Source organism: Populus euphratica, unplaced genomic scaffold, assembly GCF_000495115.2.
Source record: "Populus euphratica unplaced genomic scaffold, PopEup_1.0 scaffold32.1, whole genome shotgun sequence".
NCBI classification, from domain to species: domain Eukaryota; kingdom Viridiplantae; phylum Streptophyta; class Magnoliopsida; order Malpighiales; family Salicaceae; genus Populus; species Populus euphratica.
Window position 1 is genome coordinate 717,794 of NW_011499861.1, and position 21,062 is coordinate 738,855.

General features: G+C 36.8%; 1 protein-coding gene across 5 annotated transcripts; it reads right to left on the reverse strand.

Annotated features, from left to right (window-relative positions):
• Nucleotides 1-4,625: 4,625 nt before the first annotated feature.
• LOC105124763 (clustered mitochondria protein homolog) lies at nt 4,626-19,794 on the reverse strand. 5 transcript variants are annotated; one of them, XM_011024881.1, is made up of 27 exons: nt 19,443-19,794; nt 18,957-19,063; nt 18,767-18,828; nt 18,007-18,099; nt 17,641-17,713; nt 17,212-17,547; nt 17,047-17,114; nt 16,839-16,970; nt 16,493-16,534; nt 15,828-16,352; nt 15,566-15,720; nt 14,194-14,713; nt 14,042-14,104; nt 13,846-13,947; nt 12,452-12,769; nt 11,970-12,062; nt 11,794-11,895; nt 11,505-11,609; nt 11,159-11,292; nt 10,469-10,652; nt 9,848-9,979; nt 9,278-9,390; nt 8,598-8,685; nt 5,673-7,935; nt 5,428-5,493; nt 5,314-5,338; nt 4,626-4,849 (listed from the first exon to the last, which is right to left on the reverse strand). In XM_011024881.1, the coding sequence occupies exons 2-24, from the start codon at nt 19,015-19,017 to the stop codon at nt 5,827-5,829; spliced, it is 5,610 nt and encodes a 1,869-aa protein (XP_011023183.1). In that variant the 5' UTR covers nt 19,018-19,063; nt 19,443-19,794; the 3' UTR covers nt 4,626-4,849; nt 5,314-5,338; nt 5,428-5,493; nt 5,673-5,826. The 5 variants fall into 5 exon arrangements, with proteins under 5 accessions (XP_011023183.1, XP_011023182.1, XP_011023179.1 ...); XM_011024880.1 differs by lacking the exon at nt 5,428-5,493; XM_011024877.1 differs by lacking the exon at nt 5,428-5,493 and having other exon boundaries at nt 5,314-5,373.
• Nucleotides 19,795-21,062: the final 1,268 nt, after the last annotated feature.

Consider the following 21,062-nt stretch of genomic DNA (forward strand, 5'->3'; position numbering starts at 1 on the left):
TAATTATTGAATAGCTGAACGAGAAATAATATCAGATAAAAAGTAACCTGAAATGAAATTAGAATTATGATTATACTAAAAAAAAACCTCATCATACTATGATCGTCTTCTTATATAGTTATCATTGATGCAACTACAATTTAATTGTGATTTTTTAAAAAATAAATTTAAAAAAAAATGTATGTGATTAAAAATATTATACAATAAATTTTTATGTAGAAAGTAAATAAAAAAATCTATAAACATGTTCTAGTTTTTACAAATTTAAATTTTAAATACAATTATACGTGAATTCAAAAAAGAAAATTAGGTGAACAAAAATAGAATATAATACTTTGATAGTGTATACAATTTTTAGTCAACTATCAGAAAAAGAAAGGACGACTCCTTCAAGAATTACTGTCTCTATACTTACACAAAAACCTTAATACTTGAAAGTGTCTGTTCGTCAATCTTTATCCAGATCAAGTTTAACAGAAAAGAAGGGAACAGAGCTATTAGCTCAATTGCAGAAAAGTTTTGTTATGATAAAAAAAAATATTGGTGAGAGGAGAGCATTGAGTGAAAAGCAGGTGTAAGTTGCTTTTCACAAGCTGAGGTCCAACCTCAGTTTTTACATGGGACCCATATCAAATAAAAGTATTGTTTAAGATTATTAAATATCAAAATCCTGCTTTTATTGTAAAATGCAGCCACAACCACAATTTCAATTAGGTATTAAGCGAGTTTAGTTAAGAGAGTTTTGTGAGCCGTGCATGTGTATATTTAGTTATAGAGGATATGCAGGTTAAGCAAGAAAAAAATTGTTTATTTTTTTTAAAAAAATCTGACTTACATTAGGGTTTTTTTAAATTCACATGAATGTGTACATGCAATGGTAGGATCATCAATTCTGCTTGCCATTTATGGTTTTGGATTCGCAGGAACAAAAGGTCTTGAATGACAACAAGTTACTTCATAAGCTTCCTTGGCTCAATGTTTTGTAAGTTATGTACTGTGGATGATAATAACCATAGTTTTGAAATTCGGACCAGCTCGACGGGTCGATTCAGAACCCATCCGATCCAGGTTTGAAATCAGTCCAGATCTAAGTAAAAATCTGTTGAGGAATTAGCCCGGCAAAACCTGATTTACACGGCTGGCGACCCGAAACCTAGACAACCTGAGTAAACCCCGTTGAGACCCGGCCCTTTTTCCTTTTTATATACATAAACGTGATACTACGTTGCTTGCTGTTGCTTCCTGTTCAGTGGAAAGCCAGAACATAATAATTGATAAAGCTTATACTGTACTCTCATTCAGCACTTTCTTATCAACGAAGGATTCCTTGTCCTCTCTTCAAGCTCAACTAGAAGAGTTAGAAGACACTCAAGAAACGGATAAATTTTCCAGTAGAGATGAGTGGATTCATTTTTTATTTACATTAGTAATTATAGCACTTCATCCTCAAACACGCATTCCGAATATAAGAACAGCACTGCATTTTCTCATGATTGTGATCCTTAAGGGCTATGTTACGGCCGCTCAGGCATTAGGTTCTCTAGTTAACAAAATGGATCTAAAGATTAGTGGAACAGAGTATTCAGATGGTTGTACCTTTGAAGAAGCAATGGATATAATCTTTGGTAAAAATTTAAGTTCTTCTGACCATGTTCCTGCTGGGAGATCTGGTATTGGCTATTGGAGTGAGACAGGTAACTTATTATGCCTTGGTACTGCAAACAGTGTTTGCTTAAAATTAGTTCCATTGTTGGGTTGACATGGATCAGGAAAGGTTTGCTTATGCGGAGAGCCAGAGACATAAACGGCCAAGCAAAGGGTGGTGGGTTGAAGATTTAGGTATAGACCTGTATTGGAGAACCATGATAGCAGTCAAATCCGGTGGTAAGATGCCATCTAGTCTCATAGAGGAGGCCTTGAAAATTTACGCAGCTCGATGGCTACCTAACATATCAAGAGAAAAAAATGTTAATTAGTCTCATAAATGGAAAGATGCCATCTCTTTTTAGTCTTTTCTTTATTTATTATTTTTTTTTTAATTGACCTGTCCATCTAACCTGTAATCATTAAATCAGATTAATTACCGGATCAGATTTTAAAACTATAAATCTCCAGGGACACATGGTCAAGGAATGCGTCCTTGTTTAACAAGATTGACGGGGAGGTGGAGCATTCAGGTGTAATAGTTTGTCTTAAATGAATGAGTCTTGTCCAAGGTTATTTTGGCCATAGGTTCTTTAAGGATGGTGGGTGTTTTAGACTTTTTAGGCCATTGGAGCTTTTAGAGGCCCAAATTAATGACCTTTGTTTCAAGAGATGATTGGGCTATAGGATACGTGTGGGCCCAAATAAAAAATCAAATAGGTATATGTTTTGTTTGGGTCTTGGATGAAAGATTTAAAAAGCATGAGAGAGGGTTGTTTTAATTTAAGTTTTATCTAATTTTGTATCGCTTTAAAAATTAAAGTGCTTCAATTAAATTAAAATAACTGTAATTATTTAACAATACCGAAATCAATCATTAATACTAACATGTACAAATAATATCTTAAGAAGTTAAGATAGTGAAAACATATAAGTAATATCAACAAGCATAAATTTAAAAAAATAAATATAAAGAAAAATACATTAATTTTTATAGTGATTCAAACAATTATTTATTTCACTTTTTAAATTTCTATTTAAGTGTTCATGGGTGAGACCAAACCAATTATATAATTTTTTTTAGACTCAAGATTAAACTCAATTCTTTTTTGGACTAAAATCAAACATATCCCAATATTTTTCTTGAGCTCAAGATGAATCCCAATCTGAGCAGGAGTTGTTACATTTGTTGCCTCTTTCTGGTTTCAAGTAACCACTTTATAGCAGACTAACTTCACTAGAAGTCAGGTCATCAGCTATATATCACTCTTCTAGCACTTAGTGAGAACAAACGGATGTTATATGTAGTTTTCTGGGAGACAATTGTTGTGTGTAACAAGTGTTACTACGATGAATAAGAGATTCGGTAAGTCGAAGAAACCATGTTGCATCACCCTAGTAGCACAATAGAAGAGACAATAAATTGTTTTAAGGCCAAAGTATTGATCTTGTCTCGGCCTAGTTTTCAATTCTACATTGATATTTTCTTTCATTTATTGATTTACAAGTACGTTTTATGTTTGGTAAAACCAAATCAAAGAGGTAAAAATGAACAACAATCTTAAACACATTTTAAAAGTGTTCGAACAAAGAAAACTTCTTATCTTAAAACCTCCAACACCATTTTAACATGTGGCCAAAGGGAATATTTTAGAAAAATCCAATTATCAATGGTTAGATCACAATGAGCAACAGCTTTATGTATGTACTAGACAATGATAAACTTGGGAAATCTGCTAAGCACATCACCGAGCAAGACAACGACAGCTCAATGTCCCTGCACTAGCAACAATGGCACTTCTTTCATTACTTTATAACCCCTTTTGTTTCTGTTAGTTTGTTAAAACTTAACCTGCTTTTTATCTTATAATGCAAAATTGAAGGTCGTCATCGTCTCTTTCAATCACCTCTGCCAAGACAGCTTGCTTACTAGCTTCATTGCCTCGTTGGTCATGTATCACAGATAAACAGAATATAATCAGATACTTTTTTCTGCAGATTTGCTATCCATATTTCATGTTGTCTAAAAGTACACTTTAGGTAGCATTTATGAGGTAAGCAGATGACTAACCATATTCGAGAAGAAAAAAAAAATCCCAGATGGAATCAGAGTTTTCTTATTCATACATTTATTTTTCTGGATATATAACAAACAAAGTTTGCCCAAATATAGGTCATGGCACCAGAAACTTATTTGCAAATATGATTCATGACAGTTTGTGAACAGACACCATCAATATTGTTTTCAGATTGCAAGTACAGATTCGTCTCCAAGAAAAAGGAAATAAATTTGAAATATATAGCAGGGATTAAAAAAACAAAAAACACTGGTGTTCCTCTAAATACTTCCAAATGAATCCAATTCAATTACTTTTTAGAGGGCTAGAAAGCCATGTCCAGCTACGTTCTGGTTCAATCTTGGACCTAACCAGGACCAGATTATTAAATCTACCTTACAAAGCTGTTGATTATGATTGTTCGTAAAGTTGGAGCAACCGGCAGGTTTTCTGGGCCAAAAACCCAGTTACTGTACAAATCGAAGTAGCTGAAGGATTACCTTGTTGTGAGGAATGGCGAGATTTGGCATGGTTTTTAGATATTTGGAATATGTGGGTTGCCCTGTCTTCTATTGTGTTCGGCAATTTAAAATTTGCAAAGAAAATGGCAAGATTTTTCGTTTTTTTTTTAAAAAAAATGGACATGCGAAGGATTAACAAAAAGAAGAGTTCAAGAATCGAAGTTTTTTTTTTGAATTTTTATTTCAAGAGTGAATTCACTTTAAAAAAAAATTATTTTCCACCAAACAAATAAGGCTTAAAAATAAATGTTGTGTCACCATTACCATTTACCAACAATTTCTTTCGCGCAATTAACATAAAAAACAATTCATCTTCCAAAAGAATTTCATCACAAGTTAAAGATATTTTGGTTTTCATGACAGTAATGCATTTTTCAGAGAACAGGAAAACATGCACGGGCCCTTAAACAAAACGTCAAAGCTGGATTCAATGGATTAGCTCCCCTTGTTTACAATTCAATCAAATTAATATTTCAAAAGTCAAAGCTACGGGAAACCGAAAGTACTGGATGTATTTAGATGCTGTGATCCAAGATATCAAAATTTTCTAGCTACATTTTAAGCCAAAATTGTCTACTTGACGAAACATATGTTGAAGGTCCCAATGGCAGACTTCTTACTGTAAACCTGCACATCAAGCAGAACCAAAAAAAAAAAAAAAATGCGACTCAATATAATAGACCGGAACCTTTCAACCACTTTAGCCTCCTAATCTCCAGCTTGATGACACTTGGGCATCGGTGATTGTTACCATACCATAACTTCAAGTCATCTTTGACTTCACTTTTTTGTCACATAAAAGTAAAGCACTTTTGTACAAGAAATGGATTAATTTTTACCAAAGTCATGGCAGACGCATCCTTATTACGGATACCAAGAATGAACTCAGTGGTCAAGTTATGTGCTATGTACCCACTACCAAAACATCTCTGGATAGTTTCTCAAAGGAATCAATTGCGGTACAATTTAACAAGACACCAACTAACTGAAAAGGACATTTTCTCCCCTTTAACCAGGCCTGTTTATCATGCTAAAATGGATAGTCTTCTGGAATTGACGAAAAGAAGAGATGGATAGGGTCACAGAAATACCTGAACAAAATGGAAGCATCTGTTCCTGTAGCACAGGAACAAACCAAGTCAAATGGAGAACTGAAAATTTATCAGAAAATAAAAATATAATATTCACAAATAAATCTTGCATACATTTACACCAAATTTTATCCATAGACTAGGAGATTGGTCAACCTGCGTACTGCAATCAGTTGTGATCTGGAAGTCCAGAAAGAGATTGTGGAGAACAACTTTTACATATATTTACTTATACAAGAAAATAGAAGATTCAAAGAAGCAATTCATGGCAAGCAAATATACGTGGGTTCAACAGAAAGTTATCTGCTTTTGTTAATCAAGAAAAGAAGTGCTATTCGCTTTGATTATAGAGAACAAACCTGTAAATTTTCCAGAAGGTGCTAAGACCATGAAAGCCAGAAAATACTCAAGATAAGTGTGTCCCTTGTGCATATAATCAAATAAAAATACTATCCTCCAGCTATCTCCAAACGATCAGAATCACTTGACTGGAGAGAACAGCAGAACCTAGGATCATGTAGCACTAGCTGTGCAGCCTTCACCAGGAGCGAAGCTTGTAGATTTTGGAGATTCGCTGCCTCTTACCACTCTATTACATATAAATTTGAAAGACTGGGAGCCATATGGTCGACTAAGCAAACTTACTGGCATTCTCAGATTCTGCTTCCGGTTTCTCCTTCCTCTTAACAAAATGCTGAAGGTTTTCTCCCCATGGATCTGCTGGTCAACACTGCTAGTGACATTTTCTTTTGGGCTTTTTTTCTGACTTGAATCGTTCCTACGAACTTCAACTTCAGACAGATTTGAGTGACCATTTTCCTTGATATTTTCCAAGCCAACTCCAGTCAATTCCTTCATGTTGTCCTTTCTGTCTGATGCTTGAAGGTTCATTTCTTCATTAGCTAATCCTACATTGTCAATGTCCACTGGCTGAGTTGGAGGTGGACTTGGGCTTCCAGAATTTTCAAATTGTACTTTAGGCTCCAATACAGGATCAGCAATTGGCCCAACAACAGGTGGTGGGACAGAGAACTCCACTGCATGACAGCCAGACCATACTGTGCTCGGAATAAACTCTGACACATTGGGGCGCACATTGCATTGCCAGGAGAAATAATTAGGGTGGAAGGTGCTGCTAGTAACAGGAAATGTACTGGTTGGCACTGCTTGACTGTAAGGAGGATACATATAGGACAATGGGTGTATCATGTTTGGGGTTGGAGGTGGTGATGGGTATGGATGGTGTGGAGAGGACATTGGATTGAGGGGGGTTATGACAGTTGCAGGTCCAGGGTGAATAGTCATGTTTACAGGCCAGGGTGCTACAGCTGGAACACCACCAGGAGCAGAAGGAAGAGGGATGTTGATGGCACCTGGTGAAGAGCATCCAATGGATGTTGATGGGTTGAATGGAGCCGCAGAAGCAGACAATTTCTTATTTGGCAATCCCTGAGAATCACCTGAATTCAAAATCAATGGTTTGTCCTTCAAATCCTCTACTCCTGGCAGGGTGGAGTTGGGACCAACTAGTGGTTCCAATTCAATAGATGAATCCTTCTCGTGTGGTTCCTTTGGAAGAGAATTGTTTAAATTTTGCATCTGGTCAATCAACATTCCATTCTGTAAAATTCCATGAACCTCAATATCACCAGATTCAGGTCCTTGCATACTCGGGGAGGAATTTTCTTCCAATACATGAGTCGAGTGGTGTTCTTCCATTTTCAGAGCAACACCTGTTTCCTTCTTCAAATCATCTGTATGATCTGATTCAGAATTCTCACCATTCTCTCCGCTGCTATCTTCCACACTCATCACTACTGGACCAGCAACTTCTTTAACTTCATTGGTCTCCTTGAGTTTTCCATCACCAATTTCCTGGTTATCTGAAGTATCGCTTTTAGGAAACCAGACCTGCAGCTTAGCAATGGTCCCTGGTGGGGCCAATGCTACTTCCTTGTATGAAGGGGATTTTCCAAGACTCACTATTGAATTCTTGAATTGACCGATGTCATTAGGGGGAGAAATTGGAGCAGATTCTGATGAAGTAAGAGCAGTGCTGTGAATTCTGGGATTCTCTGTTGTAGCAGTTTTATTAGATGAAGGAACAGACTTGACCCTGTAGGTTACAGCTTTAACTATTCTTCTCCCAAATCTGGTACCCTGAGGGAGATTGGTAGTTTGGTGGTCTCCATAACTTCCATGAGATGGTGTCCGTTTCTTTAAAAGGTAATACCTATTATTCTGATTAGCATTCTTGACAGGAGTGTAATCCATGTCAGGATCCACAATCTTTTTGTGATAACTATAAACTTTGCCAACAATCCCACGCCGCTGCTTTAGTCGTCGCCCATACAAGCCAGCTGATCTTGGCCTTTGAACTGGTTGCCATCCATCATCTCCTAAAGCATGAGTTTCAGAAAAGGCTTCAGTCACAATGCTTGATTTTTTTTCTACAGTCTCTTCCACAATGGGCGTCTGGAATTCAACATGGACAGAGCTGGTCTCCTGGGAAGCATCATCTTCAGGCACATGTATCTCCACATCCAAAGCCTCTTTAGGAGTATTTTTTGGAGATTCATTAGAACTTGAGATACCAAAATTTGGTTGGGTTTTTTCCTTTACCTGAAAAGCAAAGTTGCAAAAGCATGTTGTATTAAGGAAAAAATTAGAAGTTACTACATATAAAACAATTGTATTTTCTGATAATATATCTTGGTGAAATGGTTGATCTCAGCCCAGTGGAACTTCATTTCATCTTTTTTCATTACTTCATTTACAACAAGACAAGTGAGAGATCCTCAATGTTAACAAATATTTAAGAAGCAAAAGGTCGAAGGAAAATCATAATTATTCTCGATTTTGCCCTGTTTTCTTGTCCTTGTACTTCTATAACAAAGACAACTGGTTTCCTGAGCCTAAGAAAGGACAGTTTCTAAGTATTCCAAATGCTCCAGTAGGGGTCCCCTCAGATGTTGACTTAACAAGTGAGAGTACTATCATGTATTCCTTTTCAGTCCAGTACAAGGTTGCACATATTTGGCTTGAAGTTCCAGACAAACCCCAAATGTGATGGTAACTTGAAAAAACATGAAGCCAAATCTTAGAAACTCCCAAGTCCCAGAAGGAGAAGGAAAGTGGCAGGAAAAATCCCATTCTGAATTGCTATAGTCTAACAGGGAAAAAAAAAGTATCATGTAATGAACAGAAACTTGTCATTTGTCCCCAACATTATTGGCATGGATGATGAGTTGAGTTGTTTTAATCAAACACGAATATCCAGATACCTTAGTGATATAGCTCTGTCTCTTCCCAGCCACATCTCTCCCCTTGGCATCACGACTTGGATTAATGTAGTCCAGCAAATCTGATACACTGCCAAATTTTAAAAACAGAAATTAGTTTCAAGATATGTGTCCGTTTGGACAAGAGTTTGCATCATAAGCTAGATATGTGGATTGCATTCATGTGACAGCATGTTCATGGTGCATATAATCAAACAGAAAGCAAAAGTAGCATCCAGCCGGATCACATTATTCTGCACATCCATTAGAAAAGAAGCCGATTACTAAAAATTAACAGGATAGATATGATGATCTGTGCAAATATTTCGACCCCAAAAACAAAAAAGATGACCTTTGGGGAAGCTACTGAATGTGAGATGAAAGTCCTTGCTGATTGATGTTTGTGCGTGTAGCAAAGATCATGAAGAAACCTCGAGCTTGCATCTTTTCTCTCTTTGTATGTGTGTGTGTTAAAGTTAACTTGTTACAATTTCAAGGATGTATTTCCAACAAAATTAAAAGAGCATAAATTGCTGCTCATGCAAATCCCAAAAACACAAGTAACCACACCAATAGCAGAGCATCCAAATGGACAAATGTTGTGATTAGTCAAAGAAGTAGAGGAAGGTTAAACTACATTAAATAATTAAAAGGGGCAATAGGCCGGTGTTGGTCTAATTTACCTTAGGTGGCCTTTGCTAGCAATTGATGCATCAGGTTTCTTAGTACCATTACGTGCAGCTTCTTGCTGTTCAAAAGCCTTAGATTCAAAATACTCAAGCCAAGCAGCAGCATCCTGCAGCATTCCATTAAGATTTTAAAATTACGAATGGATATTGGTCACACTCATATATACAAACATGCCCTTTTAGTGGTAATGAATCTCTATGTCAAAAAACAACAAAATAAAACAATCTATGTAGCCCTTAAAGTCATCAATTTAGAGTCATTCATCTTATGGCTCCATGTCATGTTTAAAGGAAACCCAAGGACCTATTTAATTGCAATCTTATCTTCATTTCAAACTTCAGATTGCCAAGCCAGAAGGGCAGGTCAGACTTCAGAGGATTACACATACATGTTGTCAGTAATGAATATAATACTTTTGAGATGTTCAAATTCATTTAGCATGTCCAGTACTATCATACTAACAAGTATTTGTTTCTAGCTCAAGGTAGCTGATAGCTACACGAATGCCTAGGAGGAGAGAAATGGTGGGGGGTGTAGATTAATTGATGAATTTAGCATGACACCTGAGTACGCAAATCATCTGGACCCAGCTTCGCTCGGAGAATTTGCAAGGTTGTTTGTTCATGTTGAACACTCAAAGGATATGCTTCCATCAATGAGAGTGCAATTGCTATTGCATGGTAACTTGCAGCTGTCTGGCATTATTAACCACAAAAAAAAATGCAGTAATTAGCTCATTTATAAGCTCATAACAAGTGAAAAAATGGAGTTTCATTGGCCATATATTGTTACAATATATCCGCAAAGTGCTTATAGATGTGGTACTGACTGCTGACCATCTGAATAGTTCAATGCTTATGAACATTCTTTTTCTTCTTTTTTTCCCCTTCTAAGGATTTTTACATTTAAGGAGGAAGAGGGAAATCAATATGGCCATTCTTAAGGCTAATTAATTACAATATGAAAAGTTTCTTGATGTAGATGGGAACAGAATTTATAAGATCATTTAGCACACTGCTTAGTTATAATGCTTGACAAGATGGTAATGTATATTGCACTTCATGTATAACTTCAAGTTAATATATAATATGCTTACCCAACCATTTTACTTTGGTCATCAACTAGAAAATAGTGAGCATATTATGAACAATAAAACATAAACAAACTTCAGAACAAAATAAAACCTGAATATGATCTGGGCCAAGTAAACTTTGGTTGCATTTCAGAGCTTTATGAAGATATCTGAGCGCAACATGCACATTCCCCAGGCCTTCCTCCATCATAGCCACATTGATGTATGTTGCAGCAGTGTTCGGGTGTAATGAACCACATGTGAGATGTAAAAGATACAAAGCACGCTTTACATACCTAATCAACAACAGTAGTGGATTCTCACACTAGGGTAAAGGTAAAACACAAAACACGAGCAATTTATAACAAATGTACATATGAATCTAACTACAGGTATCTCCCAGAACTCCAAAAAGAAGTAAAAAAACAAGCCTTAGGAAAAGCCAGGTAAGATTTTATTGCTCAAAAGAAATCCAAAATGACAAAAGGAAGGGATCTTGATTTAAGCAATATAAATAAGAACCTTGTCTGTCAATTAAAAAAAAAAAATGTCCCCTAGATATGATAATCAAAACGAGCACAAACAAGCAATTGATATCTAACATCTATGGTGCAGAATCACTATAAGAGCAATCATCATTCTGATTACTATAAACATGGATAATTGAATACAATCAGGCAGTCCAGGAGAAAATCATTTGACATCAAGCCAGAATCAGATTAAAATGTAATGAATGCAAAACGTGAAATTACATAGTATCGTGCAAGACTAAAACTTCTAATGTAAAAAGAATAAAACATACTTGAGAGCCAGCTCTGTATGTTGAAGTCTGTAATAGAACACAGCAAGATCCCCATAGCTTTTCATTGTGTCTGGATGATCAAGTCCCAATTCTCTCTCATTAATATCCAAAGCTTTTTGCTGATATATAGTTGCCTGTAAAGCAAACAGAATATTGAATCAGCACAAAACGTAAGTCCTTAAAATAACGGAATGCAAAGTTTCTGGGTCGACTCTGTAACTCATGTCATTCTGCTACTAATAAGCAATTTAGCAAGGTGAAAATAATCTGGGTGTTACTGGAGAAAATTTCCAGCTACATCAAGGGGGGGAAAAGAGAAGAAAAAAAATATCTACAATAAATAGACCTGATTGAAGTCCCCAGTGTGATACAATACCACAGCAAGAAGGCTGTATGCTCCTGCAGTCATTCGATGGTAGGGACCACAAACAGCCACTAGCTTTGCAAGAGCCTGGAACACCACAGATATGAATCAGCTAAAATACAATAGTACCAATAGAAAAAGTTGATTAAACGGTTGGTGAAGCACCTTGTTGACATGGGAAAAACAGGTAAAGGATTATTAAAACAGAAGCCATGACAACTATGTCCTTTACAAAGAGAATATCAGAAGTGCAATTTCAGAACCCACCAACCTTTGTCCCATAAGTGACTGCATCTTCAAGTTTTCCCTTGTCTAGAGCTGTTTTTGATGATTCCAGGAGTTGCCTTCCATCTGCAGAGGAGCATGCTGCTTGCTGAAAATAAAAAGGTACAAGTCAATATGGATTATAAGGAGAAAAGCATATCCACTTTAATCTCTAGTACTCACCTTATGCACAGGGACCAGACTGACAACATCTGATTTTCTGAATGGATGTGGAGAATCCATATCAAAATCCCTTGGAACCAACTCAATGCCCACCTGAGAGGATGGGAGAAGACAAGAGTGTCAGTTTATACATGTACCTGTTTTGATTTTCCCAAATCAAGTAAAAGATTAATGTGTATGCAAGAATATGCAATCAATTCCTTTAAGGTATTGTTTCATTTGGAGGAATGCCACAATCAGGGAGGAAATACACTCGTGTGCTTTAAAGCCAATGCTTTACAGGTTTACAATTGGGCCTCACCAAAAATAATCAAGTTTGGACATATTTACCAAACTGATCCAGTGAATTAATTGCAAATGATGCATCCTACAACTCGTTAGAATACCAAAAATGGGAAAGAAGCAAGGTTTTTGTAGATTAAACAATTTTGAGTCCCTATATCCCACTTGTTATGCATTCTAGAGCACATGCAGAAATATACCTTGTGGCAAAGCCCACGCAGGATTGCAAATTTCCTCACATCTTTGAAGTTTGAACTGCTAAGATCCCATTCATACCGCTTCTTCAAAAATAACTCCAGCCATCTCCATACAAGAGGATGGACACGCAGAGACTTGATTGAATCTCTACTTTCAGGAACCCCAAGCATCAAATTTAATGCAGCGGCTATTGATACAGCAATTTTCTCATGGTCCATAACAGCAGCAATCACAGCCTGAAGTATGTGCTTAAAGGCTCGTACTATCATCTCATGAATGCAGAGTGACTGCACATGTGACAGCTTTTCGGAAAGCTTTACCTGGTTGATAATATAAAAAGCAGAAATTCTCTAAAATGAAAAATCAAATTAAAAGGTAGACATTGACAATTATAAGAAGAGTTGTTAACACATTAACTTGCTGGAATCAAAAACCATGGACAATTCTAAGTTAAAGAAAGTAGCCACATCAAAAATATAGCAGCCATTTATGAAGTTAATTCAAAACTCCTGTAAACTAAAAACACCCTAGATCAAAGACAACTTTTGTCTCAAAACGAGAGAGCATAAGGGGAGGCACATAACCTCCTTTGAGGAGCAGCATAAGCCTCCAAACAGGTTGAGTCATAAACCTCAAGAATATTGGTTTTATAATAAAATTGGCTAGAACTTTAACATTTAGTGCAATTTGAAATAAACAGTAAGTTTAAATGGTGCAGTAAATGCCAACACATGAAGATAAAACAGGTGAGAATTTTTATTATATATGAAAAAAACAAAATTTTTCTACGTAGTAATCAACCCTATCAGTTATGCTACAACCGGGGAACTAAGAGAGCTGGCCCTGCCTTCAGTCAATCATTTAGGAGCAACTGACTGTGCCCTCAAGAGCAAAAGCTGGAAATGACGATCTTAAAGGAGTGCACCTTATCTTGTGACGTTTGCTCGGTATCTTGTGAAGCTTAGGCCGCACAATATTACCACTCAAAAATTAATGCCTCAAGGCTATCTATCACAGCTGTGTTTCAAGCACGCTTAAGTGTCTAGAAAAGGCCTTATAAAACTATAAGGATCACATACAGTTAACATGAGCACGAGCTCAGACGACAACATACATATGCATGTTTATACATAAGAACAATGGCAGGATAACAGATCTCATTGTCAAGCATGAATATACGAGGATCTGACTGGCAAATTCTCAGAAAAACTGGATGGTTATAGCACAAACAAGGTTTTAAAAAAGTGTAAAACAGATGCATTCATTAAAGTTAAACATAATTGTGTCCAAAGAGAAGGTAGATATGGAATTAAAATTTTCTTCATGAACAAATAAATGTAACTAAACTGTGTATTGAAGATTAAAAAGTAAGGGTGCACGATAACAAAGAACTTACAACATGTCCCAGGGAGCGCATCTGAAGACCTCTAGTGTGCATAAAATCAGTTAGAGTCCGGCCATCGACGGGTGAAAGCTCCAGTGAACCAAAATCTGCTACCTGTGTTCCATTATCAGTACTCAATCTAGGAACTATAGTAAACTTCTAGAAATGCAGGTTTGGTTGAGACAATTTAATGAAAAAGGTAAAGTACCAGTTTAGGAAGAGCAACTTCTGTGTAATATCTATGAGACAAGTCGATTAGCTCTCGCAGAGACTGTCAATCACTTCATAGGTTAGTTCACTCCTTAATAGAGGGGGGGAAAATACAAACAATAAGGCAACGATCAGTTAAGAAAATAGTACCTTGCGATGAAGTCCAGTATCTGATCCTTTTAGTCGAACAAAGGCTGCGTCAGACAACAACTGCTGCAGTGCAAGCTCATTATCTTTGGCATCAATTTCAAGGTGAGACTCCTTGTAAGGCAATGTAGCATCTTCAACTGCCCCACTTAAACCATCAAAGGCAGGTCTTGAGTTTTCCGACTGCATTTTTACATGGCTTTCATCTGATTTTTTCTTGTTCTTAAGGGACTTAAGAGGTGTCCCAAGCCCCTCAACCTTCATTTCTGTTTCTGTAGAAGGTTTCTTATCTTTTTCAGTATTTTTCTGGTCTTGCAAATGTTGCATCCAGCAGGCTCCAAGTTCCCATCTCACCAAATGATCCTGCTCTGGTGCCTCTTCTTCAAGCCTAGCAACACTTTCTTCCAGCAATCTCTCTACAATTGCTTCGGAAGCACAGAGCTCTTCGCATTCCAAAGTTTGCAGATTTGGTGTCTGCTTCGTGTGCTCAGAAGGTATCGTTTTGTAAAGTAGTAGTCTCAAGCTGTAAGGAAGGCAAAGTTAGATCTCTGTATAATGAATGAAGCCAAAAAACTAGAAGAGAACCAAATTATGGAGCATATACTATCACCATGAAGTCATAATATTAAAATCTGAAGTATCAGCTTTTGGGTATAAATATCTTCCATTCTGGTATGATGTTGCAATCATCAAGATTGGTACAATAATACAACGGTAGCATGGGAATGCATGTCATGAAACCCTCGTTGATTTAAATGCTAGTAACAAAAAATAGATTCACAGGTAAGAACCGACATGCCATATAGATAGAGAATCAATCAAATCACCATTCAAAGATTTCTATCTTTGAAAATTTTGGAGTTGAAAATCACAAGACGTGATTGGTATTTTCCAAGATAGGAGAAATTAAGATTCTATGTCAGTCACCCACATTGAGATTCAAGGAAAAAGCAGGGTTAAAATTTAACTTCAGCATAATTTATTTGAAATGGAAACAATATCACATTATCGAATTGGATCGCCATTGCATTCTAAAATTGTTCAAGAAAAAGATCCACTTCTGAAATTGAAAAAATGTAATAAATCAAAGCTGACTAAATTTCTTATATTGGACTCATACATATCTTTGGACAAATCAAAATAGAAAACATCAAAACTATTGGCTCCCAACTAACGAATGATCCATCACAGTTTTCACTGCTTGTTCAAAGCTAGAATACAGCAATCGTATATGATTCTTAGCACGACCACTGGCAGGTATACAACTCCACTGACAGATGACATCTAAGATCTCTATTGCATATATAACTATCAACTTCAATGGTAAGTGGCTCATTTTAATACTAGTTCATCAATAGGAAAAGATGGTAAGGACCTGTTGATGTTAAGGGCATTTGCACCACCTTCAGGCTGTTCAAGTTCAATACTTTGGGATGGAGGACTGGCTTTCTTTTCATCCCTCACCTCAACTTTTACAATGGCGATGAAACCACAGTATCTTACATTAAGAAAACCAAGGGTGGCAATGTCCTGCAGTCAAAATGCAAAAGTATTCACCAGTTTACCAATTAAACTAAAATTAAAATCCCAAACCCTTGGAAAAGCATCATTGATCAATCATGTTTTCTGGAACTTACATGAGCAGCCGTATTCTCGTCAGCAGTGATCCCTTTCAAAAGGTTCCTCTCTACTAAATGTTTCTTATCAGTTCCAGTTGCTTGAATCCCATCAATTTTAGTGTCTACCTTAGAGCTTGCATTGGAAGCATCTTTCATAACTGTGACGCTTAAATCCCCAATTCTCTCTGTATAAGGAATATCACTGTTTGCAACCGAACCCAATAAATCTGGCTTTAGTCTTACATGTTGCACAGCCTTAATGGCTCTGAAAATAGCAACATCGACAAATAGGCTGTGAAGAAGGAAGGCTTTCCTGTCTCGAATCTGCCTCTCCTCAGCTGTCTTGCAAGGCATGGATGCGACAAACAAAAACTCATCAGCCCAAGGTATTAAATATTTTTTCCCATCTCTTCCTAGACCACCCCCATTTCCTCCCCATGTTTCATCCTCAACTGGGAGAGGAGGGAAAACTGACGGCAACTGTGCTGCAACAGGAGGGATAAGCCATGTGTTTGCTCTAAAACCATACGGAAGATTCCCAAACTATAAAAGGCCAGGAAGCAACAAAAAGGTTAAAAATTGGAAACAACAACTGCAACATCAGCAAGAAATCATAAATCACAAGTGAACAGTTTATTTCCCTTGTTTTTTGTGAGAGAAGAATCGACACAAAGGTTAGATACCTTGTTACGCTCAGCAAATGCTTTCATGAGCTCATCGTAAGCCTGGCACATAAGACATGACATCCATATCACTTCAACAAAGTCTAAACTGAAAGCAACGTAGTATCTCAAGAAAAGATGAATCTAAGTTCATTTACAGACCAAACTTCATACTCAGAAAAATATTGGAAAAGCATATGTCGTGTGCACGGACACTAACTGTTTGTCCAAACAATAAATGATCTTTTAAGAAAGTTCATGGATTCCAACCGAAAAATGATACAGGTTGCACCAATTCGAATATTATCCAATACAAAAAAAAAAAAAAAATCAGCCCAAACAAATTGAGCAAGGTGGTGAAACTAACATTATCAAAAGCTCGACTAAGCTGCCTTAGCAAATCAACAAGATTGTGACATAAAATCCTCTGCTTTCCAACGCTATAAAACCCTTTTCTGCGAGCTTCAACCTGAACCAGCTTCCCGTTGCATAGCTTCACCTGATCATTTCAACAACAATTAAGAACAAAGCCTTGTCAAAAGATAAAAGCAAATTCATAAATAAAACAATCTTACATCAAGCGAGAAAAGATGATCATCCACGGAAATCTCATCAATCTCTCTTTTCGTTGCCTTCCTTATAACTGCAACAACACCAATCACATTTTCTATCATTTCCAATTATACCCTCAATTATCTCAAAATTACGCTCTTTTATTTTTAATCAGCGAGAGAGAGTACATTGAAGAGGAGGGGTGAGATGCGAGAGAGAAAAGAACTCGTAAAAGCTCCCAAGCTTAGGGCACGAGTGGCTCATTTCTCCCTCTGCGTCCACTGGAACATCTTTCGATGCTGATTTTGGTGACGATGATTTCTTAGTGGAGATAGCGGCGGTGGATGGAGATTTGGTGGTGGTTTTCTTAGAAGTCTTATTATCCTGCGCAGCCGGCGCATTCTTTCCGGTATCGGACTTGAGCTTATCCTGCGCAGTCGCCGATGGACCGAAGCACGTTGTGCATGCCACGATGTCGAGGAGTCGTCTAACGTGCGCCACTGCAAGCTCCTCATCGTAGTCCTCTGTTGCAACGAGAAAAATAAATGGAGAATGAAGCACGCAAAAGTAGACGCTGTCGCTTAAAGAATGAAACGGCGCCGTTTGTTGCTTCTTACCTTCGCTCAGAGTGAGCACACACGGCTTGAGAGCTGACACGTCGACCGTGTCTTTTAACCGCGATCCTCTGACCTGTCAATAAGACATGGAAAGGTCAAAGTACTTTAATGCCCCTTTCTTTTTCGGAGGTGGACACCCAAAAAACGTTGAAAAATGGAAGCCCCACGTTTTGATCGCCCTTGACAATCAGTGCAAATTTTGTGCGTTAGATTTTCCGCTCACGTGACATCAACAGGGAAGCGCATTGATTAATCTTGTCACACTTAATTGATCATTAGGACTTGACCGACACTAAAACACCCACACGACACCGTATATGAAGGGGGGAAAAAAACAATATACAATAATTTTTACTCTGTCTTCACCTCATGTGATAATGAAAAGTTTGTGATGTAGCACGTTCCAGTATTCACCGATAGAAGCCGCCGAACATCTATGATCCTGTCTGTTGATATTCCCTGCTCAAGATTGATACGTGGCTTAGTAGTAGGAGGGCAGGTCAATACATACCAAAAGAGCAACAAATGTCACTGTATTTTCCCTGGAGCACATGCTAGGAAAAGTAAAACGAGCAAGAAGAGGACGGGCTTTGCTTGCAATCAAGTCATATTATGCATCTTTTTACTAATCACGTATTATAGAGGAAATAAAGATATTGTCAAACCCATTTGTTGAAAAGAGTGATACCCTTCTGAAAGTTTTGCTAGCGTATCTAAAACGTTTTCCATTGTTTCCATGCCTTTCAAAAACCAGTGATTAATGTCCCCGGGCTAATCCGTTTTTTGAAATTATTTTGATATGTCAATATAAATAAAAAATATTAAAAAAACTCTGAGGAGTAAAATAATGGCCAGAAAAGGGAATTATTGCCTAAATTAGATTCCAATTCAGCCAATGAGCTCATGGCGGGCACCCAACCATGGCTGGAGCACTAAAGTACTCAAGCTACCTTCCAAAAAATCAAGCCTGCGGAACCTAACCAAGCAAAAGATGCCTGCCAAATTATAGGGAATGTAGAGACGGCTACAAGTAGAAGATGCTAGCTATGTAAGTGCAGCAAAAATGATAATTCCTTGGAAAGAATTTGCTAATATAATTAAGAACCGTGACTCCGGAGCACCAAACCTTCAGAACAACATGAGTCTCGTCGGGAAGGTTTATTGTGATATCAGCAACAGCAGGGAGAACTGCACAAGAAGTCAATTAGAACATTTAATACATTAGCTCGTGACTGATAGAATGGACTCAAGAGGTTCTTCATGATCGATTTATTATATTAAATTAAACAATGTTATGTTAGAAAATAAATCGATACCCTTCTCGTCCTTCTTCTTCCTCTCTCCTTTAGCCTTGCCACGACTGTTCCTTGGTGCCATTTTCAGCTCTTGTTTGTTTCAATGAGCACAAATCTCCCAAGTGTACCTGTATTTCAACAAATCTCAATGAATTAATGAGTCCGTTCCTTTTTACAGCAATAAAATAATTCTTCACTGCAATAACTGCGTGGACGAAAGAAAGTCTTGTTGAGAAAGTCCAGATAAGAGGATAAGATCCCAGCACCCTCTTGCATCTAAAATAGATAAAGAATGAAAGAATTCGATACCAACCAAGGGAATTACTGTTTAAATTTGAAAACGAAAGAACGAACAAGAACAGCATAAGATTGAAACAGCAGGGCATTTCAGAACTGGGAAAGATAAAAAAAAAGGCAGCTTTCTGGACAAGGACATGTATACATTAATGGCATGGACCAGCTCAAGGATTGTTACATATATATATATGGAATTCAAGAAATAATTACCAAATAGCAGAACTCTTTTGAGTTCTGCAACTTCAGGTATTGAAGAAGACAGAGAAAGTGGTTTTTAATGCACTGTATTGATGTTTCGAACCAATAAGACTTGCAGCAGAGGAAAGCATATGTATTCGAGGGAGACAATTCTAAGAAGGCTAAAGAGCTGCGAGCAACGAAGGGCGGCTTTCAGAGGTTGGATGCTGAGGAGGACTTAACCATTGAAGAGGTTTTGAAATGAAGCTCTTAGAAAGAAATGGTGAGAAGAGGAAGAGATAGAGGGGAGAGATGGTATGATAAGGAAGGAAGGGCGGAGATTTAACAGAGTGGTGATATATATGGCAGCTTGTGCTGGCTAATACTGTAATCACCATGTTTCAGGATATTTTAAATTTATAATGGTATAAATTATAAATAAAATAAATATATGTTATTTCAATAAAAATGAAGGAGGTATTTTCAGTGTTTGAAAGAAGGAGAGAGAGTACAAGGTAAAAACTAGAAGGTACATCACTACCTATATGTTGCTGGGTCCACGCGTATAAGAAAATTTTGTATTTTTCTTGGACAGTCAGAGCCATGGCAGATATCCAACAAGGAGATATATCCACCGGCTCGGCCGGCCCAAGGCCCAACCCGGTCTCATTTTTAAACCTTCATGACAAAAGCTAAAAGAGGAGCTCACTGTAACAAAAGGTAAAACAGCTCATTTACTGTTTCCACACTTTCATTTCACTGTAGTTTTCTACATTGAAATTATTGTTTCACTCGGTGCAAACTCATTTAGCTTCATCTTGGGGTAAAAAGGTTTTTTTCATGGAACCCATTTGCCATTATAAAATTTGATTGGGATTAATCGGTATTTTAAAATTTTTATTGTATAGTATAGTTACTAAATTACCTTTAAAAAAAAAACATTTAAGATAGGCTAAGGGACCTTTTTTACTTTTCAGGTTTTATGTATTATGCAGTTACTTGAGTGCCCCTTAGAATAAAACTCTCCTGGCTTTAGATTTAAGGGTACTTTCATCATTGATTTTATTGTTTTTATAAGTGGGTTTAAGGGTAATTGAATCTTTGTATATATAAAAAAAATATATAGTTAAAATAAAAATTTAGAATACAATGTTAAGAAAACTTCAAACGTCATCTTATAAGGTAATGCTTGATGCGTCTCGCCACCTCTATCATAATGGTCAAGCACTGTCACCAAACAAGTGGTAGTTAAGCGCTTACAACATTGTGTTTTTCCACCCTGTTGTCTCTTTTCCCTCCTCACAAAACATGGTGGACATTGAAAAAATACAAAAAAATCTTGTTATTAGTTTATTTAATCAAATTGGGTTCTTATTTTTTTTCAATATATTCAGTTTTGAATTTTTTATTTAATTATTTTTTGTTTCAGTTTCATCCATTGACTTTTGGCTTTTATATCAAGTTTAGTTCTTGTTCTTTTTATTATTTTTTTTATTTTTTTGTTATCATTTTCTTGAGTGGAATTGTTTTTCAATCTTATTCCTTGTTGTTTGATTTTATTTTATTTTTGTGTCAAATTTAGTTCTCATTCCTTTCAAATCTATTTTTTATTGAATTTGTTTTTTCAATCTTATCCCTAATTATTTTGGTTGA